We start from the raw sequence: 22,907 nt of genomic DNA on the forward strand, positions 1-22,907 counted from the left end.
AATGTATTATCTTTTATTTTTATTATTTTATTTTTATTACTTTTTATTTTTATTTCATTATTTCCCTTCTACGTGACTTTACCAAGAGAACCAAGAAGAGGAACCACGTGGTTTCATGGAGGCATCAGCTGACACTTGACAGACACGGAACACGACATCCATGACAGGCTTCAGTCGAGTGGACCGCAGTTGAAGTACTTCGCAGGAAGTGTCCAATCCAATCTCTTGAAATCTGGCCGTATCGACATGGTCACGATCACTGATGCAGCCCAGTGCCGTTCGGTGTCGCATCGCGTGGTGCAAAATCAACACGGCAGGACCCCCCGGCCCCATCGCCCCGACGCATAGGGGCTGGTGGGGATAGGGGCAGTGCCGGATGATGCAAGTAGCACAAGTAGCTACATGTGTAGTAGCGACATGTGTAGTGGCTACTAGTAGTAGCTACATGTGTAGTAGCTACTAGTAGTAGCTGCATGTGTAGTAGCTGCATGTGTAGTAGCTACATGTGTAGTAGCTGCACGTGTAGTAGTTACATGTGTAGTCGCTACTAGTAGTAGCTACATGTGTAGTAGCTACATGTGTAGTAGCTGCATGTGTAGTAGCTACATGTGTAGTAGCTACACGTGTAGTAGCTACACGTGTAGTAGCTACACGTGTAGTAGCTGCACGTGTAGTAGCTGCACGTGTAGTAGCTACATGTGTAGTAGCTGCACGTGTAGTAGCTACTACACATGCAGCTACTACACGTGTAGTAGCTACACGTGTAGTAGCTACACGTGTAGTAGCTACACGTGTAGTAGCTGCACGTGTAGTAGCTGCACGTGTAGTAGCTGCACGTGTAGTAGCTGCACGTGTAGTAGCTACACGTGTAGTAGCTGCACTGTAGTAACTGCACGTGTAGTAGCTACAACACGTGTAGTAGCTACACGTGTAGTAGCTACACGTGTAGTAGCTACACGTGTAGTAGCTGCACGTGTAGTAGCTGCACGTGTAGTAGCTGCACGTGTAGTAGCTACACGTGTAGTAGCTACACGTGTAGTAACTGCACGTGTAGTAGCTGCACGTGTAGTAACTGCACGTGTAGTAACTGCACGTGCAGTAGCTACACGTGTAGTAGCTGCACGTGCAGTAGCTGCACGTGCAGTAGCTACTGCACGTATAGTAGCTACTGCACGTGTAGTAGCTACTACACGTGTAGTAGCTGCACGTGTAGTAGCTGCATGTGTAGCCGTCCTCAGACCTGTTCTTCACCTGAGGACGGCTGCTTGCGTTGTGGCCGAAACGTCGTGAGAATTATTTTATTACGTTTTATTTGTATTATTTTATTATTTCCACTCTCAGCGACTTTACCGAAAGAACCAAGAAAAAGTTAAATTATTATTATTATTTAATAACAAAGCGGAACAATCACACCTCTGGGCACAAGTCTGCGTGCGCGCACGTGACTCATTTTTAAATCCTTTATATTAAGTTCGCTTGCTTGCTTGCTTAGGACCGTGCAAATCTTTCGGTCGTTTTTTTAACCCACTTCCCGTGATCCAATCGAGCTGACATTTTCCACACAGACTCGTTGTGCGAGACAATTAATGTTCGTTAATTGTCACGCGCAACTTTTTAGGACAAATTTTTTTTATTTTATTACCAATTGCTTAATGGTGGCAGGCAATCGTCTGACCCATAGGTGGCAGCCATCTCAAGCCAGAGGACGAGAGGACTCTAGCCGCCACGCATATAAAGGATTTATAGTGGAAAAACTTTGTTTTTACGGGTTATACTTATTATTTGACGCATCCCGTCAGCCGCGCTGGCTCGAGAGGGATGATGCTGGAGGCAGATCTGTGGCAAGCGGGCGTCAAAGATACTCCGCTGATCTGTCGGTGCAAAATCTAAAAAATGATTATCATTCTCTCACAGCCACGCTCGCGGTTATTGTTGCGTGATGGGTTTTTGTTGTTACTGCTGCTGCTGCTTTGTCGAAGTCAGAATCCAGTTCCGGGTTCTCTAGCCCTCGGTCGCGTTTTGACGTCTGGATATCACGAAAGTGGAACATCGTGTTACCGCTTCAGGGACAATCAGCAGATGCTTTGTAACATTTCATTATTTACCCCCCCCCCCCCCGCAGTGCCGGACTGAGCTAACGCGTTATAAAAGGGCCCTAAATAAAAAAAATGAAAATATAAAAAAGACATTTTTTTACTTGTGCAGTAAAATAATTGTATTTTTTTTCCTTCGCTATAAAGCCAAGATAATATGACAAATGGCTAACCTTAAACACCCAGTCGTTCATACAAGTTGAAGGCGGTCTAGTACTATAGTAATAGAGCAAGTGCAGAATCACTGAACCGGAATTGATAGCTTGAAAGCGTTTAGCGCGGGGCCCTTAAAAGTGCGGAGCCCGTAGCTACATATGTAGTAGCAGCTACTAGTAGCTACTACAGTACATGTGTAGTTAATACACATGTAGCTACTACATATGTAGTAACTTCTACTAGTAGCTACTACGATAGCCCAACCCCTTCTAGCTGGGGAGGAGAGGCTGCCATTCCTCTGTCAGGGGCTGGAACGCTCCTATCCAGAGGCCTACCCTGGCTCCCCCCCCCCCCCTCAACCATTATATATACAAGGTCGGATCTCTTTAGAATGTTTCATTTGCTTGATACAGCAAGACGGAAGCTTGTGTAGCCTCCGAAACGTCGTGATTTTTATTTTATTTTTATTTTACTTTTATTCATTTTAATTTAAATCCTTTATATTAAGTTCGCGTGCTTGCTTGCTTGCTTGCTTGCGTGCTTGCTTGCTTGCTTAGGACCGTGCAAATCTTTCGGTCGTTTTTTTAACCCACTTCCCGTGATCCAATCGAGCTGACATTTTCCACACAGACTCGTTGTGCGAGACAATTAATGTTCGTTAATTGTCACGCGCAACTTTTTAGGACAAATTTTTTTTATTTTATTACCAATTGCTTAATGGTGGCAGGCAATCGTCTGACCCATAGGTGGCAGCCATCTCAAGCCAGAGGACGAGAGGACTCCAGCCGCCACGCATATAAAGAATTTAGAGTGAAAAACTTTGTTTTTACGGGTTAATTTTTTTTTTACTTTTTTTTACCTACGTGACTTTACCGAAAAAACCTAAGAATGTGAATCCTTGCAGTCACGAAAGCTTCAAATCTAGAATGGAGCGGTACCTCCTGGACCTCTGCGGAATCCAGGAGGTCCGGTGGATCGGTTCCGTCTCTCGACAGCACGAGCAGATTGACGGTGGTCCACTCTCCTGCTGAATTGAAGGAGGATGATGATGATGATGATGGATGTGCGATGTGGCAGGCCACGTGTCCCAAACTGTTCTGAGCTCGTCCCCCGATCACCAGACGAAGCTTGGGGCTGGTTGTGGCGATCTCCTGCAAACCCACCCACACCCTCCCCACCCAGCCGATGAACATTCGCGCAGTGATGCAGCTGACGAGGCCAGATGCCTTCAGGTGACCTCTGGACACTGGGTGTTGGCTGAAGTGATTCGTCCAGAGACGGAACAAAGGCATTCGGCGTCGCGGTGGCTAGGAGATGTTAACTACCTCGCCTGGTGTACAGGAGGTCGTGGGTCCGATCTCTACCCTGACGCCTGCTGCTGTATATTTGGAGTTTGTGTGTCTTTCTCTCTCTCATCATCATCATGGTGGCTCGGAGATGTTAGCAACCTCGCCTGATATACAGGAGGTCGTGGGTTCGATCTCGACCATGACGCCTGCTGTTGCTGTTTATTTGGAGTTTGCGTGTCGCCATGGCTCTCTCTCCCCGTGGTCACGTGGATTTTTATCCGGTTTCTTCCCTCCACATTTAGAAGCGACGTCGCGCGTTTAGAGTTGTTTGGCCGCTCAACATTTCCACGCGAAAGTCCACTTCGTTGGGCGACTGTTTGTCGCCAGGTCGCTTCTGATGAAAGAGCTGGTAAAATAACAGAAAAAGTAGTTTGATTGTGCACGGATGACATTGCCAAGATTTTTGATCAAATAATTTAACCCCACACTCGTTGGTTCTTTCGGTAAAGTCGCGTAGGTAGAAAAATAAAATAAAATAAAAAATAATACATCACGACGTTTCGATCGCAACACAAGCGGTCGTCCTCGGGCGGAAAAAATATCATCCAGCAGTGGAACTACTGAACCAGGAAGAACACGAAAGCTTCACATCAAGATTAAATTAACCCCATTGGGCCCAAATACAAATATGCCCCGTACAGCCTTAACAGACTGTAGGGGAAAGTGCTGTTAGCGAGCACCTATGAAGGCCGGAACGATACAGGAGGGGGTGGGGGTGGACAGCACCACGCTACGGCCGCCTTTGTCTCCCTAGTGGCGATGTTTACACATCGCACCAGGTACTAATTTGAGGCTGAGTCGACCTAGGGGAGGCCCAGGAACCGATTCAGATAATCGTCACCCGTGTTGGCCGTGAGCGGGAATCTAACTCGGGTCGCCAGGTTTGTAGCGCAGCGTAGCGCTAACCGCTGCACCACCGCTCCCCACCTAAACACACACATACATACAAACATACACACACATACTCTTAGTTCTTTCGGTAAAGTCACGTAGGTGAAAAACTGAAATTAAAATTAGTAAAAATAAAATAAAAATCACGACGTTTCGGAGGCAACACAAGTCTCCGTCATCAGGTGGGACCGTCACAGCCAGATTTGCTGCATCAAGTGAGGGATCCCTGCCTCACTTGATGCAGCAAATCTCGCTGTGACGGTCCCGTCTGATGACGGAGACTTGTGTTGTTAATTTCATTTTTTACCTACGTGACTTTACCGAAAGAACTAAGAGTATGAATCCTTGCAGTCACGAAAGCTTCAAATCTAGAATTAATATACACACATCATCAACCCAGGGTGACTCTTGCAAGCGATCCCACGATCCCACGAGTTCTCTCTCCTGGTTCCGCACGAAATCGCCGTGAAATTTGCAACCGTGAGCTGCCCACCCACCCCACCCCACCCCCCAGCAAAGTGGAGCGGGAGCCTTCAGATCATTGCAGGCCGTACTTACAGATGACCTCATCGCAATGCCACTGGCCTCCAGCCCCAGGGAAATATAGTGATAGGTTTTTACCCTTTCAACTGGTACAAAAACTGACACCTTTATACAAGGCATCATGTTTGCAATAACCACAACACAAGCAGTCAAAATGCAAACATAAAGAAACAATTCTGATGATGATAATGATATGCACTGTCCTTGAAGTTGATTGGTCCACGCCCGAGACAGCTTTTCTTAGAGCCTAGTCTCCATTGGTGTTGGACCAGATGACGCCAAAAAGGCGTACAACTCAAAAACAGCGCACTATCAGAGTATTGAGAGCTCGGGGTAAGCATTTACACTGAGACATCTCCTTTACCAGTGGAAAAATATAGTAGTAGGTTTTGACCCTTTCAACTGGTACAAAAACTGACAGCTTTATACAAGGCATTATGTTTGCAATAACCACAACACAAGCAGTCAAAATGCGAACAAAAATGAACAACTCTGATGATGATAATGATATGCACTGTCCTTCAAGTTGATTGGTCCACTCCCGAGACAGCTTTTCTTAGAGCCTAGTCTCCATTGGTATTGGACCAGATGACGCCAAAAGGCGTACAACTCAAAAACAGCGCACTATCAGAGTATTGAGAGCTCGGGGTAAAGCATTTACACTGAGACATCTCCTTTACCAGTGGAAAAATATAGTAGTAGGTTTTGACCCTTTCAACTGGTACAAAAACTGACAGCTTTATACAAGGCATTATGTTTGCAATAACCACAACACAAGCAGTCAAAATGCGAACAAAAAGAAACAACTCTGATGATGATAATGATATGCACTGTCCTTGAAGTTGATTGGTCCACACCCGAGACAGCTTTTCTTAGAGCCTAGTCTCCATTGGTGTTGGAACAGATGACGCCAAAAAGGCGTATGCCTTTTTGGCGTCATCTTCTCTAAGAAAAGCTCTCTCGATTCGCACGGTTGGCTACGTGCGGTGCGACATTAGTTCAACACGCATAAGTACATGAGCACCGTTGAGAAAGTCCAGCCGAGGGGCACCCCTAGCGTCAGCTACCCCCGTGCCTCGCCTCTTGCCTTACAGACACACAAAGTACCGTTTGTAGCGGTGGACAGGCGCGGGTGAAGCTATGTGGTCGGTAGGCAGAGCCATTTCCTGTTCGCCCGAGGGGGCGACACGGATGTCCTCTGCCACCTAAACGACTTCACGAATCACTTTTGATCGCGCGGTCACGGATCTGTGCGCACAGCACCTCGGGTACATTCCAGCTGCAGTGCCGGATGATACCCGTAGCACAAGTAGCTGCACGTGTAGTAGCTGCACGTGTAGTAGCTGCACGTGTAGTAGGTGCACGTGTAGTAGTAGCTGCACGTGTTGTAGTAGCTGCACGTGTAGTAGCTGCACGTGTAGTAGCTACTACACGTGTAGTAGCTGCACGTCTAGTAGTAGCTGCACGTGTAGTAGCTGCACGTGTAGTAGTAGCTGCACGTGTAGTAGCTGCACGTGTAGTAGTAGCTGCACGTGTAGTAGCTACTGCACGTGTAGTAGCTACTGCACGTGTAGTAGCTACTACACGTGTAGTAGCTGCACGTGTTGTAGTAGCTGCACGTGTAGTAGCTGCACGTGTAGTAGCTACTACACGTGTGGTAGCTGCACGTGTAGTAGCTGCACGTGTAGTAGCTGCACGTGTAGTAGCTACTACACGTGTGGTAGCTGCACGTGTAGTAGCTACTACACGTGTAGTAGCTGCACGTGTAGTAGTAGCTGCACGTGTAGTAGCTGCACGTGTAGGAGTAGCTGCACGTGTAGTAGCTGCACGTGTAGTAGCTGCACTTGTAGTAGCTGCATTTGTAGTAGCTACTCGTGTAGTAGCTACACGTGTAGTAGTAGCTACACGTGTAGTAGTAGCTACACGTGTAGTAGTAGCTACACGTGTAGTAGTAGCTACACGTGTAGTAGCTGCACGTGTAGTAGCTGCACGTGTAGTAGCTACTACACGTGTAGTAGCTGCACGTGTAGTAGCTACTACACGTGTAGTAGCTGCACGTGTAGTAGTAGCTGCACGTGTAGTAGCTGCACGTGTAGGAGTAGCTGCACGTGTAGTAGCTGCACGTGTAGTAGCTGCACGTGTAGTAGCTGCACTTGTAGTAGCTGCATTTGTAGTAGCTACTCGTGTAGTAGCTACACGTGTAGTAGTAGCTACACGTGTAGTAGTAGCTACACGTGTAGTAGCTGCACGTGTAGTAGCTGCACTTGTAGTAGCTGCATTTGTAGTAGCTACTCGTGTAGTAGCTGCACGTGTAGTAGTAGCTGCTACACGTGTAGTAGTAGCTACACGTGTAGTAGCTACAGATGCTACGGGCCCCGCACTTTCAAGGGCCCCGTGCTAAATGCTTTCAAGCTATCAATTCCGGTTCAGTGATTCTGCACTTGCTCTATTACTATAGTACTATACCGCCTTCAACTTGTATGAACGACTGGGTGTTTAAGGTTAACGATTTGTCGTATTATCTGGCTGTATAGCAAATGAAAAAATACAATTACTTTACTGTGCAAATAAAAAAAAATTGTGTTTTAATATTTACGTGTTTTTTTTTTTATATTTAGGGCTCCTTTATAACATGCGACAGGACTCGCACTAGCTTAGTCCGGCGCCGTGCAGCTCCTGTGACATGTTACCTTTGCTCGGGCAGCCACCTCTGAGTTAAGATAGAAACCTGTACAGGATCACGAGAGAGAGAGAAACACACAAAGATTGTGTCGTGATAGCAGAGGGAAACAGAGCAACGTCCGTCAGGGGTGGATTGTGATCGGTGTCGCGTTGCAGCCAAAAACACGTGACTTTCAATGTATCACACCCACAACCACTTGCAACGCCCAACCAATCACCCGCCCACTCGCCACACTCGCCCACTCATTCCACCCACCCACTCGCTCTTTCAACCCACTCTCGCACCCACCCACTCATCCCGCTCTTACACCCCCCCACTCACCTCGCTCTCGAACCCAACCACTCGCCCACTCATCCCACCCTCTCACCCAACCACTCATCCCACTCATCCCACTCTCTCACCCACCCACTCATCTCACTCTCTCACCCAACCACTCATCCCACTCATCCCACTCTCTCACCCAACCACTCATCCCACTCATCCCACTCTCTCACCCAACCACTCATCCCACTCATCCCACCCTCTCACCCAACCACTCATCCCACCCAACCACTCATCCCACTCATCCCACCCTCTCACCCACCCACTCATCTCACTCTCTCACCCAACCACTCATCCCACTCATCCCACCCTCTCACCCAACCACTCATCCCACTCTGTCACCCAACCACTCATCCCACTCATCCCACTCTGTCACCCAACCACTCATCCCACTCATCACACTCTCCCACCCACCCACTCATCCCACTCATCACACTCTCTCACCCACCCACTCATCCCACTCTCGCACCCAACCACTCGTCCCACTCATCCAACCATCTCACCCACCCACTCATCCCACTCTGTCACCCAACCACTCATCCCACTCATCACACTCTCCTACCCACCCACCCGCGTTCCGTGCGCGACGGCGACAAACAAAAGAGTTCACTGTAATCTTGGAACGACGCTTGTAAACTTTGAGAGAATCTCAACAGCCACAGGTTTGGCGATAGGGATGGCGCGGCTGCTGCTGCTGCTGCTGTCAGCTGCTGTTGTCTAAAGTTCATCACACACCGAACTCTGCACTGCGTAGGGGCGCGGGTTCAATTCAATCTCCCGACAGCGCCACCAGCAGCAGCCGGAGGAGGCTCGCCCGAGGCTTTAGCCCGGGTCACTAAGTCGTAAAGAACGTGACGGAATGGAAACACTCGGTCGTATACCACGTAAACAAATAAAAGCACAACAAAAGTGAGTTGTCAGGATCATGATATGTATTTATAGTGGAGGAATCCTACGGAGACTCGGCGAAGACTTGAAAGGTAAAACACGATGTAGCGTTTGGCACCATCCAATCTACTAAGACAAAAAAATTAGTGATAGGTTTTTACACCTTTCAACTGGTACAAAAACTGACACCTTTATACAAGGCATCATGTTTGCAAACAAAAAAACAACTCTGATAATGATAATGATATGCACTGTCCTTGAATTTGATTGGTCCACACCCGAGACAGCTTTTCTTAGAGCCCAGTCTCCATTGGTGTTGGACCAGATGACGCCAAAAGGCGTACAACTCAAAAACAGCGCTGAGAGCTCAGGGTAAGCATTTACTAGTGTAAATGAATACCCTGAGCTCTCAGTTGAAAGGGTAAAAACCTATCACTATATTTTGCCACTGGTAAAGGAGGTCTCATAAACTAAAAACTGTATGTTTTAATTTACCAGTGGGGTTTATTTAGCTTATCCAAATCTTGCCAATGTCATCCGTGTCCAATGAAACGTAAAAAAAATCTTATTTTGCCAGGTAAGACCCACTGAGCTACAATAGCCTATTTTCAGAAGCGACCTGGCCACAGATGATAGTTCTAGATTTGAAGCTTTCGTGACTGCAAGGATTCATACTCTTTGGTAAAAAAAAATGAAATTAAAATTAATACAAATAAAGTGAGCTCACTTGATGCAGCAAATCTGGCTGTGACGGTCCCACCTGATGACGGAGACTTGTGTTGCCTCCGAAACGTCGTGATTTTTTTATTATTATATTTTTATTAATTTAAATTTCATTCTTTTTACCTACGTGACTTTACCGAAAAAACTAAGAACACAGTTGATAGCTCAACGTCGTGGCAATCCATGTGGAAATCATCGAAACGCATATTTATAAATGTGGAGGCATAACCCGTAGGACCAGGAGAATAAATCCACAGGGAGAGAGAGAGACACGCAGACTCCAAATACAGCAGCAGGCGTCGTCAGGGTCGGGATGTAACCCACGACCTTCTGCATACGAGGCGAGGTAGTTAACATCTCACCACGAGGAGAGAGAGAGAGACACGCAAACTCCAAATACACAAGCAGGCATCGTCAGGGTCGGGATCGAACCCACGTACCTCCTGCATAGCAGTCCTTAACAGACTGTAGGGGCAAGTGCTGTTAGCGAGCACCTATTAAGGCCGGCACGGCACACGAGGGGGTAGGTGGCCAACACCACGCCCGGCCGCCTTTGTCTCCCTAGTGGCGATGTTTTACACACCGCACCAGGTACTCATTTGAGGCCGAGTCGACCCAAGCGTAAGGCCCAGGACCGATTCAGATAATCTGTTGGTGGCCGTGAGCGGGAATCGAACTCGGGATCTCGCCGGGTTCGTAGCGCAGAGCTCCAACCACTGCACCACCGCTCACCCCCTTACATACACCCTTACCAAGCTGTGACTTCCATGAAACCTCCTGAAACGTAATCAGGCCTTCGCGTACGACGCATCAGAGACATCTCTTACAGTGCCATTCAGCCGCTGGCGAAAGGCCAACAATAATTGGTGAGGGTTTTGTACTCGAAGCATAACCTGAATGTCGACTTTGCCTGCTCAGATTTTCCTCTTTTTGTGCAGGGGAGCATTTAGTTATTTAATAAATGCACCCCACCCCCCACCCCCCCGGGCAGGAGCGTTCACAATGGCCGGAACCAGAACACACACTCGCTCGTTCGCATGGCAGTGCCGTGGCGAAATGTTGGCAACCCTTGCCTGGTGCACAGGAGGTCGTGGGTTCGATCCCGACCCTGACGCCTGCTGTATGTTTGGAGTTTGCGTCTCTCTCTCTCTCTCATCATCATCAAGGTGGCTAGGAGATGTTAATTACCTCGCCTGGTATACAGGAGGTCGTGGGTTCGATCCCGACCCTGACGCCTGCTGCTGTATGTTTGGAGTTTGCGTGTGTCTCTCTCTCTCATCATCATCATCACGGTGGCTAGGAGATGTTAACTACCTCGCCCGGTATACAGGAGGTCGTGGGTTCGACCCTGACGCCTGCTGTATATTTGGAGTTTGTGTCTCTCTCTCTCTCTCATCATCATCACGGTGGCTAGGAGATGTTAACTACTTCGCCTGGTGCACAGGAGGTCGTGGGTTCGATCCCCACCCTGATGCCTGCTGTATGTTTGGAATTTGCGTCTCTCTCTCTCTCTCATCATCAAGGTGGCTCGGAGATGTTAACTACCTCGCCTGGTATACAGGAGGCCGTGGGTTAGATCCCGACCCTGACGCCTGCTCTAAATTTGTAGTTTGCGTATCTCTCTCTCATCATCGTCACGGTGGCTAGGAGATGTTAACTACCTCGCCTGGTATACAGGAAGTCGTGGGTTCGATCCCGACCCTGACGCCTGCTGCTGTATATTTGGAGTTTGCGTGTCTCTCTCTCTGTCGCATGGATTTTTTCTCCGTGCCCTCCTTTGTTTTCCTCTCCAAATTCAGAATCAACGTCACCACGCGTTTAGAGTATTTGTCTGCTATGAATTTCCCACGTGATGATAATAATGATAAGCCACGTCGTTGAGCCGTCACTTGTGACGGTGCGGTGGCTTCTGAAACAGAGATATATAAGTAGCCTTACCTGGTAAACAGACACAACATGGGGGTGGAGAAGAGATGGAGTGATGTGGTACAGGAGGATGTGGAGCTGAGCGGACTTGCCGATGACTGGTACCAGCGGTGTCAAGATCGGCCTCTGTGGAGGAGGCTCGTGAAGGACGCTACTGGGCAGTTAGAGGCAGTCGCCCTCCAACAACAACGGAGGGCGGAGGAGCGACGCTCACAACAACGAGCGGAGCGCCGGGCGGCTAAAATACAGCAAGTTGGCACAGTAGGGGGCACAGCTGGTGCATCTACCAGTAGTCATCTCAGTCAGCAAACCCATGGCACCTGCTGGTGTCTGTCCAGTAACCTCCTGCCGTCAGCCAGCCGTCGATGCTTCACGTGGCCTCAAAGTGCACCTGGCCTGGCACAGGCACCGTGGTGACGTCACCGTCGGCTGTTGGTGGTTGTAGTGGTGGTGGTCACGGACTGAGTCGACCAGCGACCCGGATTTGAACTCACGGCCCTTTGTATCGCGAGCCAAACGCCCTCCCCGCGAGAGCCAAATAGCCGGGTGGTGATTCAACCCGAATCTGTGAATTGCACAATCAAAGCGATGGCGTTCACCCGTGGCATGGTGAGAGACGCGGCTACCTCGAGGCGCCGCCTAATCTCGTTTCCGTACCGCTCATAAATCAACACCGTACAGCCCGTAAATCATCTCCAGCAGGGGGGTGGAGGTGGACAACTGCGTGGGTTAGTGGATCACGCAGAGATGTCGTTGTGAAACTTCCGCCCCTCCGTTCCGTGTGGGGTGGGAGTCGGCTGTGTGTGTGCGCTCATCTCAACGAAGCTTCACCATTGATGGTGCATTGTCTTTGAGTTGTGCGCCTTTTGGCGTCATCTGGTCCAACACCATGTGAGACTAGGCTCTAAGGAAAGCTGTCTCGGGTGTGGACCAATCAACTTCAAGGACAGTGCATACATTATCAGAGTTATGTTTTTTGTTTGCATTATGGCTGCATGTATTGTGGTCTATGCAAACATGACTCATTGTAAAAAAAAAAAGCGTCAGTTTTGTTGCCAGATAGAAGGGTAAAAAAACAATTATCATATTTTTACTGGCAAATGAGGTTCCAATGGTGTAAATGCTTACCCCGAGCTCTCATACTCTGATTGTGCATTGTCTTTGAGTTGTGCGCCTTTTGGCGTCATCTGGTCCAACCCATGTGAGACTAGGTCTAAGGAAAGCTGTATCGGGTGTGGACCAATCAACCTCAAGGACAGTGCATATATTATCAGAGTTATGTTTTTTGTTTGCATTATGACTGCAGGTATTGTGGTCTATGCAAACATGACTCCTTGTAAAAAAATGTGTCAGTTTTGTTGCCAGATAGAAGGGTAAAAAAACAATTATCATATTTTTTACTGGCAAATGAGGTTCCAATGGTGTAAATGCTTACCCCGAGCTCTCATACTCTGATGGTGCATTGTCTTTGAGTTGTGCGCCTTTTAGCGTCATCTGGTCCAACACCATGTGAGACTAGGCTCTAAGGAAAGCTGTCTCGGGTGTGGACCAATCAACTTCAAGGACAGTGCATATATTATCAGAGTTATGTTTTTGTTTGCATTATGGCTGCATATATTGTGGTCTATGCATACATGACTCCTTGTAAAAAAAAGGTGTCAGTTTTGTTGCCAGATAGAAGGGTAAAAAACAAATTATCATAAACGAAGTTCGTTTTAGTGTTCACCAGGTGAGGCCCACTGAGATACGTAGATCGTTTTTTGAGAAGAGACTTGAGCCGTCAAAGTTGATGGCTCAACGAGATGGCTTTTCCTCATCATCGTCACGTGGAAATTTATAGCAGATCAAAATCCTCTATTAGCGCGTTGTGTTGATTCTAAATGTGTAGTGGGGGGGGGGGCGAAGGACCTGGAGAAAAATCCACGCGACCACGGAAAGAGAGAGAGACGCAAACTCCAAATACACAGCAGCAGGTGTCAGGGTCAAGATCTAACCCACGACCTCCTGTATACCAGGCGAGGTAGTTAACATCTCACCACGGGCAGAGAGAGAGAGACACGCAAACTCCAAATATACAGCAGCAGGCGTCAGGGTCGGGATCGAACCCACGACCTCCTGTATACCAGGCTAAGTAGTTAACATCTCACCACGGGGAAAGAGAGAGAGAGACACGCAAACTCTAAATATATAGCAGGCATGAATATTCGTTGAGTCTTTCAGTAAAGTCACCTAGATCGGTTGAAATTAATCAGATTTAACCGCCTCTACGGGGAGGGTTTTCACTTAAGACAAGTAAACCCGTAAAAACAAAGTTTTTCACTATAAATCCTTTATATGCGTGGCGGCTAGAGTCCTCTCGTCCTCTGGCTTGAGATGCCTGCCATCTATGGGTCAGATGATTGTCTCCAGTATTAAACAATTGGTAATTAAATATTTTATTTGTTTTCCCTAAACAGTGTAACATTTTGGAAAAACATTTTCACGAACATTAATTGTCTCGCACAACGAGTCTGTGTGCTAAATGTCAGCTCGATTTGATCACGGGAAGTGGGTTAAAAAACGACCGAAAAATTTGCACGGTCGTAAGCAAGCAAGCGAACTTAATATAAAGGATTAAATAACCCCTCTTTGCTCCTCCTGATGACGATCGCTTGCGTGGCGATCGAAACGTCGTAGTTTTTTTGGTTCATTTAATTATAATAAAATTTCATCACGGGCGAGGGGGTGGTACGGGAGAGATGGGGGGGGGGGTAGAAGGAGGGGGTGAGGAGGGGTGACTGGGCTCGATAGGGCTTAGCGATAGTCATGGATGGGCTGTCTGGGTTCTTAGTAAAAGCTGCAGAGGTGCACGCAAGGCTGGCAAACAGCTCAGCCGATCATCCAAGGGTCACGGAAATAAGCCGGTTGAAATCGCGGTCAGCCATCGATTGTCTTCGGGATCACCATGATTCAAATTCCTTAATCTTTGGCATCAATCGGCTGCTTGTGTTGTGGCCGAAACGTCGTGAGAATTTTATTTTATCATGTTTTATTTGTATTCTTTTGTTATTTACCTTCTACGTGACTTTACCAAAAGTACCAAGAAGATCAATCTTATAATGAGCATCGTCATTATTCCAGTCTTCGTGATCTGTTCAAAATAATCACCGTCCCATTGTACGTTGAACTTCTTTCGCGCCGTATGTAGCCAAGCTTGCTGATCATCATGATCCCAATCATCATCACGATCTCAGTCGTCATCATCATTATTATAATTGCTGTCTTCATCATCATGATGATGCAGAACGGGGGAGAACATACAGACAATGCTTACATCATGATCCCAATCATCATCACGATCTCAGTCGTCATCATCATTATTATAATTGCTGTCTTCATCATCATGATGATGCAGAACGGGGGAGAACATACAGACAATGCTTACATCATGATCCCAATCATCATCACGATCTCAGTCGTCATCATCATTATTATAATTGCTGTCTACATCATCATGATGATGCAGAACGGGGGAGAACATACAGACAATGCTTACATCATGATCCCAATCATCATCACGATCTCAGTCGTCATCATCATCATTATAAATGCTGTCTACATCATCATGATGATGCAGAACGGGGGAGAACATACAGACAATGCTTACATCATGATCCCAATCATCATCACGATCTCAGTCGTCATCATCATTATTATAATTGCTGTCTTCATCATCATGATGATGCAGAACGGGGGAGAACAGACAGACAATGCTTACATCATGATCCCAATCATCATCACGATCTCACTCGTCATCATCATCATTATAATTGCTGTCTACATCATCATGATGATGCAGAACGGGGGAGAACATACAGACAATGCTTACATCATGATCCCAATCATCATCACGATCTCAGTCGTCATCATCATTATTATAATTGCTGTCTTCATCATCATGATGATGCAGAACGGGGCAGACCAGACAGACAATGCTTACATTTCAATTCAGTTTCATTTATTAGGTATAGCCCTGTGAGCCATGTGGCTCTTGACTCGGGAGCAACCGCAACAAAACATGAACAATAAACATCTTAAAGTGACTACACGCAACAGAAAAATCCTGGGGAAAAACAGCAAAATCTTCCAGAAAAAAACACCGTGTTTCAACGCTGTGTGCAAAAATCCCAGTGGGTTGCAAGTCAAACAATAACAACCATAATACATTGCGATTTAAAGCTTTCGTGACTGCAGGGATTCATCTTCTATGGTTCTTTCGGTAAAGTCACGTAGAAGGGAAATAATAAAATAATAAAAATAAAACATAATAAAATACAATTCTCACGACGTTTCGGCCACAACGCAAGCAGCCGTCCTCAGGTGAAGAACAGGTCTGTCGGGAAGTTATATTATGCCCGTGCATTATGCAGGATTAGCAGCATCAAAGGGAGGGGATAGGGGTAGCATAAGACAATTAAGATTAAAGTTACCAGTCTAACTCTGTACTACAACAATCAAACATGGCTAAACCAAAAAGTTTTCGAAATCACCAAAATCAAGCTATAAAAACAATGTAACAGTTATCATAGGAACTGTGATTCAAATTTAACAATAAACGAAATATATATATATCGATTTAAAGCTTTCGTGACTACAGGGATTCATCTTCTTGGTTCTTTCGGTAAAGTCACGTAGAATGGAAATAATAAAATAATAAAAACGTCGTGAGAATTATTTTGTTATTTTTTATTTTTGTTATTTCCATTCTACGTGACTTTACCGAAAGAACCAAGAAGATGAAATACATATCATGTACGACCAAACTTTGCAGCCGTAGTTGGCTGCATGAGTCACTCCATAACAGCAGGAGCATCATTATCAGAACGTGTTTGTTTGCATTTTACCACGAATACCGAGTGTGGTTAATGCAAACTTAATTCCTTGGTGTTTGAATATCTCAACGCCACCTGCTTTATTGCCAGAAAGGGTGAAACCGATTGTTCTTGTTAATGCTACCCCCCCTTCCTTTGATGCTGCTAATCCTGCATAATGCACGGGAATAATATGACTTTGAAACCCCCCGCCCACCTCCTATGTATTTCCCATAAATATGCTAAATTCCTCTTGATATGCAAATTATTTTGTCAAGGCGCTCTTCTTTCACCCCTCCAACCCAGCTTAAATATACGCTCCAAGCTTGGTGGTGTTTCATTCTTCACCTGAGGACGGCTGCTTGCGTTGTGGCCGAAACGTCGTGAGAATTATTTTATTATGTTTTATTTCTATTATTTTATTACTTCCCTTCTACGTGACTTTACCGAACGAACCAAGAAGATGAATCCCTGCAGTCACGAAAGCTTTAAATCGAAATTTAAACCGATGATTGTATTTTGACAGTGGCAAGGGAGGTCCCGTGATGTAGCTGCTCACCCCGAGTTCTCAATGTTCCTGACAGGGGCATTGTTATTGTGCTGGTCGCCTTGTGGCGTCGGCCTCTGGTCTAACGCTGCGAGTGAGACTGGGCTCTAAAGAAAGCCGTCTCTGGTGTGGACCAATCAGTTTCAAAGACAATGCATACATTATCAGAGTATTGTTTTTTGTTTGCATTTGACTGCTAGTATTGTGGTTAATGTAAGCATGATTCATTGTTAAAGGTGTCAGTTTTGTTGCCAGAAAAAAGGGGAAAACCCCTATTAGTGGCATTGTTCTTGTGCTGGTCGCCTTGTGGCGTCGGCCTCTGGTCTAACGCTGCTAGTGAGACTGGGCTCTAAAGAAAGCCGTCTCTGGTGTGGACCAATCAGTTTCAAAGACAAAGCGTCATCACATACTACCAGGGCATGGTTTTTTGTTTGCATGTTCATCACAAGTATATGTGGCTAATGCAGACAGGATTCCTTGCAAAAGGTTTCAGTTTGGTTGTTTTAACATACTAATCCACCTGTTTTATTGCCAGAAAGGGTCAAACCTATTTTTAGAGTTTCATACGAATGCTGTGGGTTCATCCCATAGATAAATCAATAAACTCCAATACCAAAAATGTAGCGTAAAAAATCACTCCATTGAGATCACACACAGCAGTAACATAGCCTCCCTACCTCGCGGTGAGACCCATAGGCTTACACAGAGACCCATCGACTCACATAATGACACAGACTCACAGAGAGATCCATAGACTCACACAGCGACCCATATACTCACACAGAGACCCATAGACTCACACAGAGACCCATAGACTCACACAGAGACCCATAGACTCACACAGAGAACCATAGACTCACCGAGAACCATAGATTCACACAGAGACCCATATACTCACACAGAGACCCATAGACTCACACATAGAACCATAGACTCACCTAGGACCATAGACTCACACAGAGATCCATAGACTCACACAGAGACCCATCGACTCACACAGAGACCCATAGACTCACACAGAGACCCATAAACTCACACAAAGACCCATAGACTCACACAGAGAACCATAGACTCACCGAGGACCATAGACTCACACAGAGATCCATAGACTCACACAGAGATCCATCGACTCACACAGAGACCCATAGACTCACACATAGACCCATAGGCTTAGACCCATAGACTCACACAGAGACCCATAGACTCACACAGAGACCCATAAACTCACACAGAGACCCATAGACTCACACAGAGACCCTGACAATAACGGACCCATTCCACTGTTGTCTCTATCTCACTGCTGATGCTGGTGATGAGTCCTAAAAACAACGGAAGCGGTCCCGCTGTTGTTGCTGCTGATGAGTTATAACACTTGCGAAACCAGTCCTTCAGTTGACTCTATCTCACTGCTGATTCTGCTGATGAGTCCTAACAATTGCGAAACTATCTTCTTGGTTCTTTCGGTAAAGTCACATAGAAGGGAAGTAATAAAATAATAAAAGTAAAACATAATAAAATAATATATTATTATATTATTATGCCATGTTATTTTATTATTTTATTTTATTATTATGTTTAATTTTATTTTATTTTTATTATTTTATTATTTCCCTTCTACGTGACTTTACCGAAACAACCAAGAAGATAAATCCCTGCAGTCACGAAAGCTTTAAATCGAAACTTGCGAAACTAGTCCCTCAGTTGACTCTATCTCACTGCTGATTCTGCTGATGAGTCCTAACAATAACGAAACTGGTCCCACAGTTGTCTTTGTTCCAATGCTGCTACTGCTGATGAGTCTGTCGGTCACATTGACTCGATTCGTCGCCTCGGACGAGAGGAACCCAGCGAGTGCAGACTGCTGATGCTTTGTGCAGAACGCCCAAGGGCTGAGTGACGTTTCTGTTCAAAGTTTCACTGCCGGTTTGGCAGATAAGCAACAGCAACGTTGACTGCTGCTGCTGCTGTTCTAAGAGCATCAGAGTTCCGTCTCGACGATGAGAATGCTGAATTTATAGTCGTGAGCCTCGCAGATGAACTGAGGTGGGCTCGCTGATGAGCTGTGCGTTGTTGAAGCCGGGCAGGGTGGTGGTGGGCTTCGTTAAGAGCTGTGTTTTATGGAAGCTGGGCTGCGTGGTGGTGGTTGTAGTAGTCGCAGACTCGCTGATGAGCTGTGTGTTGTGGAAGCCAGGAGGTATGGTGGTGGTGGCTGTGAACTCGCTGATGAGATGTGTGTAGTGGCAGCCGGGCAGCGTGTTGGCAATGGTGGCAGTGGGCTCGCTGATGAGCTGTGTGTAGTGGAAGCCAGGCAGCGTGCTGGTGGTGGTGGTGGTAGTGAACTCGCTGATGAGTTGTGTGTAGTGGAAGCCAGGCAGCGTGCTGGTGGTGGTGGTGGTAGTGAACTCGCTGATGAGTTGTGTGTAGTGGAAGCCAGGCAGCGTGCTGGTGGTGGTGGTGGTAGTGAACTCGCTGATGAGTTGTATGTAGTGGAAGCCAGGCAGCGTGCTGGTGGTGGTGGTGGTGGTGGTAGTGAACTCGCTGATGAGTTGTGTGTAGTGGAAGCCGGGCAGCGTGCTGGTGGTGGTGGTGGTAGTGAACTCGCTGATGAGTTGTGTGTAGTGGAAGCCGGGCAGCGTGCTGGTGGTGGTGGTGGTGGTAGTGAACTCGCTGATGAGTTGTGTGTAGTGGAAGCCGGGCAGCGTGCTGGTGGTGGTGGTGGCTGTGAACTCGCTGATGAGTTGTGTGTTGTGGAAGCGAGACAGCGTGCTGGTGGTGGTGGTGGTGGTAGTGAACTCGCTGATGAGATGTGTGTAGTGGCAGCCGGGCATCGTGTTGGCAATGGTGGCAGTGGGCTCGCTGATGAGCTGTGTGTTGTGGAAGCGAGGCAGCGTGTTGGTAATGGTGGCAGTGAACTCGCTGATGAGTGGGCGTTTGCTCTGCACGTTGCTTGAACCCCTCTACGCTGACTCTGTTAACAGTTTGTGCTGCTCGATTCCGAACCAGCCACTTTGATGATGGATGACGACGACAATGATGTCAATGATGACGACGATGATGATGATGATGATGACGACGACGATGATGTCTACGATGACGACGATGATGACGACGATGATGATGATGACGACGATGATGACGACGACGATGATGTCGACGATGATGACGATGACGACGACGATGATGACGATGATGATGATGATAATGACAATGACGACGACAATGATGACGATGATGATGACGACGACGATGATGACGATAACGACGACAATGATGACGACGACGACGACTATTATAACTACGACAATGATGATGACGACCGAATCGACAGCCGGGTAACGCATCTCTCCCGCTGCCGTCTGTGTCTCCCGCAGCTCGTGGCACCGCTCACCATGTCCCTCAATGCCACCACGTTGGCCTCGACGCTCACCAACGGCACGAGCACACAAGACGTCCTCATCCAGAGTGAGTGCCTAACAACTGCCCCACCACTCACAGCTGTGACCAACTCCACGTGACACGGCATTGACCAACTGCACGTGGCACGGCATTGACCACTCATCCACTCAATCAGCCGTTAACTCAGCCAATCACTCACTGATTCCGCCACTCACGCAGCCACTCACTCAAACACTCTCCCACCCACTCACCTACTCACCCACCCCTCACCGACTCACTCAAACACTCTCCCACCCACTCACCTACTAACCCACCTCTCACCGACTCACTCAAATACTCTCCCACCCACTCACCTACTCACCCACCCCTCACCGACTCACTCAAACACTCTCCCACCCACTCACCTACTAACCCACCTCTCACCGACTCACTCAAATACTCTCCCACCCACTCACCTACTCACCCACCCCTCACCGACTCACTCAAACACTCTCCCACCCACTCACCTACTCACCCACCTCTCACCGACTCACTCAAATACTCTCCCACCCACTCACCTACTCACCCACCCCTCACCGACTCACTCAAACACTCTCCCACTCACTCACCTACTCACCCACCCCTCACCGACTCACTCAAACACTCTCCCACCCACTCACCTACTCACCCACCCCTCACCGACTCACTCAAACACTCTCCCACTCACTCACCTATTCACTCACCCCTCACCGACTCCCTCAAACACTCTCCAACCCACTCACCTACTCACTCACCCTTCACTGACTCACTAAAACACTCTCCCACCCACTCACCTACTCACCCACCCCTCACCGACTCACTCAGACACTCTCCCACCCACTCACCTACTCACCAACCTCTCACCGACTCACTCAAATACCCTCCCACCCACTCACCTACTCACCCACCCCTCACCGACTCACTAAAACACTCTCCCACCCACTCACCTACTCACCCACCCCTCACCGACTCACTCAAACACTCTCCCACCCACTCACCTACTCAGCCACCCCTCACCGACTCACTCAAACGCTCTCCCACCCACTCACCTACTCACCCACCCCTCACCGACTCACTCAAACACTCTCCCACCCATTCACCTACTCACCCACCCCTCACCGACTCACTCAAACACTCTTCCACCCACTCACCTACTCACTCACCCCTCACCGACTCACTCAAACACTCTCCCACCCACTCACCTACTCACCCACCCCTCACCGACTCACTCAAACACTCTCCCACCCACTCACCCACTCACCTACTCACTCACCCCTCACCGACTCACTCAAACACTCTCCCACCCACTCACCTACTCACCCACCCCTCCCCGACTCACTCAAACGCTCTCCCACCCACTCACCTACTCACTCAAACACTCTCCCATCCACTCACCTACTCACTCACCTCTAACCGACTCACTCAAACACTCCCCCATCCACTCACCTACTCACCCACCCCTCACCGACTCACTCAAACACTCTCCGACCCACTCACCTACTCACCCACCTCTCACCGACTCACTCAAACACTCTCCCACTCACTCACCTATTCACTCACCCCTCACCGACTCACTCACGCACTCCCCACCCACTCACCTTCTCACCCCCCCCGGCTCACCTTCTCACCCCCCCCGCCCGACTCACTCACCCACTCTCCACCCACCCACTCACCTTCTCACCCCCCCCCCCGACTCACTCACCCACTCCCCACCCACTCATCCACCTATGCGACCTTCACAACCTCAGCTCTTTGTTTGCACAAGACGGGCTAAATGGGTCCCGGGAATTTTTATTCTATTCATTGGGGGGGTGGGTTGGGGGGACGGGGGGGAGGGGCAGGTGTGGGGGGGGGGGGCTGCTGGTCATTGATTGACCGTGCAAACAACGTGGGCGAATCACGACTCGGCGTTGGCAGATGTCCTCAATCAGCGGGCTTGCATTTAATATCCTTAGTGCCGTATCTTATCGAAGCCATCTCTAATAAAGGGAAGCGCACGGCAAATACGGCGTGTTCGCACGAGCCCGCGCCGCTGAGGGTCTGGGTTCGAGTCCAGGTCCCAGCCGCCACCAGGGATTGAACCCCAGGGTTCTCTCGTGCGGCGAGTTGGTGGTATCAGCGCGGTCACCGGTGACTTGGCAGAGAAACCTAGAGACTCACATAGAGACCCGTAGACTCACATAGAGGCACATACACTCACATAGAGACCCGTAGACTCACATAGAGGAACATACACTCACATAGAGACCCATAGACTCACATAGAGGTGCATAGACTCGCATCGAGACCCATAGACTCACATAGAGACCCACAGACTCACATAGAGACCCACAGACTCACATAGAGACCCATAGACTCACGTAGAGACCCACAGACTCACATAGAGACCCACAGACTCACATAGAGACCCACAGACTCACATAGAGACCCATAAACTCACATAGAGACCCACATACTCACGTAGAGACCCACAGACTCACATAGAGATCCATAAACTCACATAGAGACCCACAGACTCACGTA

General features: G+C 47.9%; 1 protein-coding gene across 2 annotated transcripts in view; it reads left to right on the top strand.

Moving 5' to 3' along the window:
- Positions 1-22,907, top strand: part of LOC133357092 (uncharacterized) — a 40,307-nt gene that overhangs the window by 9,538 nt on the left and 7,862 nt on the right. For both annotated transcript variants that reach the window (XM_061574872.1, XM_061574873.1), the window contains exon 2: positions 20,342-20,432. In XM_061574872.1, coding sequence (XP_061430856.1) covers positions 20,360-20,432 — 73 coding nt within the window. In that variant the 5' untranslated portion in view covers positions 20,342-20,359. The remainder of the gene's footprint in view (positions 1-20,341; positions 20,433-22,907) is intronic.

The sequence above is a fragment of the Lethenteron reissneri genome, chromosome 56, assembly GCF_015708825.2.
Source record: "Lethenteron reissneri isolate LAM-NWPU_2019-01 chromosome 56, ASM1570882v1, whole genome shotgun sequence".
NCBI classification, from domain to species: domain Eukaryota; kingdom Metazoa; phylum Chordata; class Hyperoartia; order Petromyzontiformes; family Petromyzontidae; genus Lethenteron; species Lethenteron reissneri.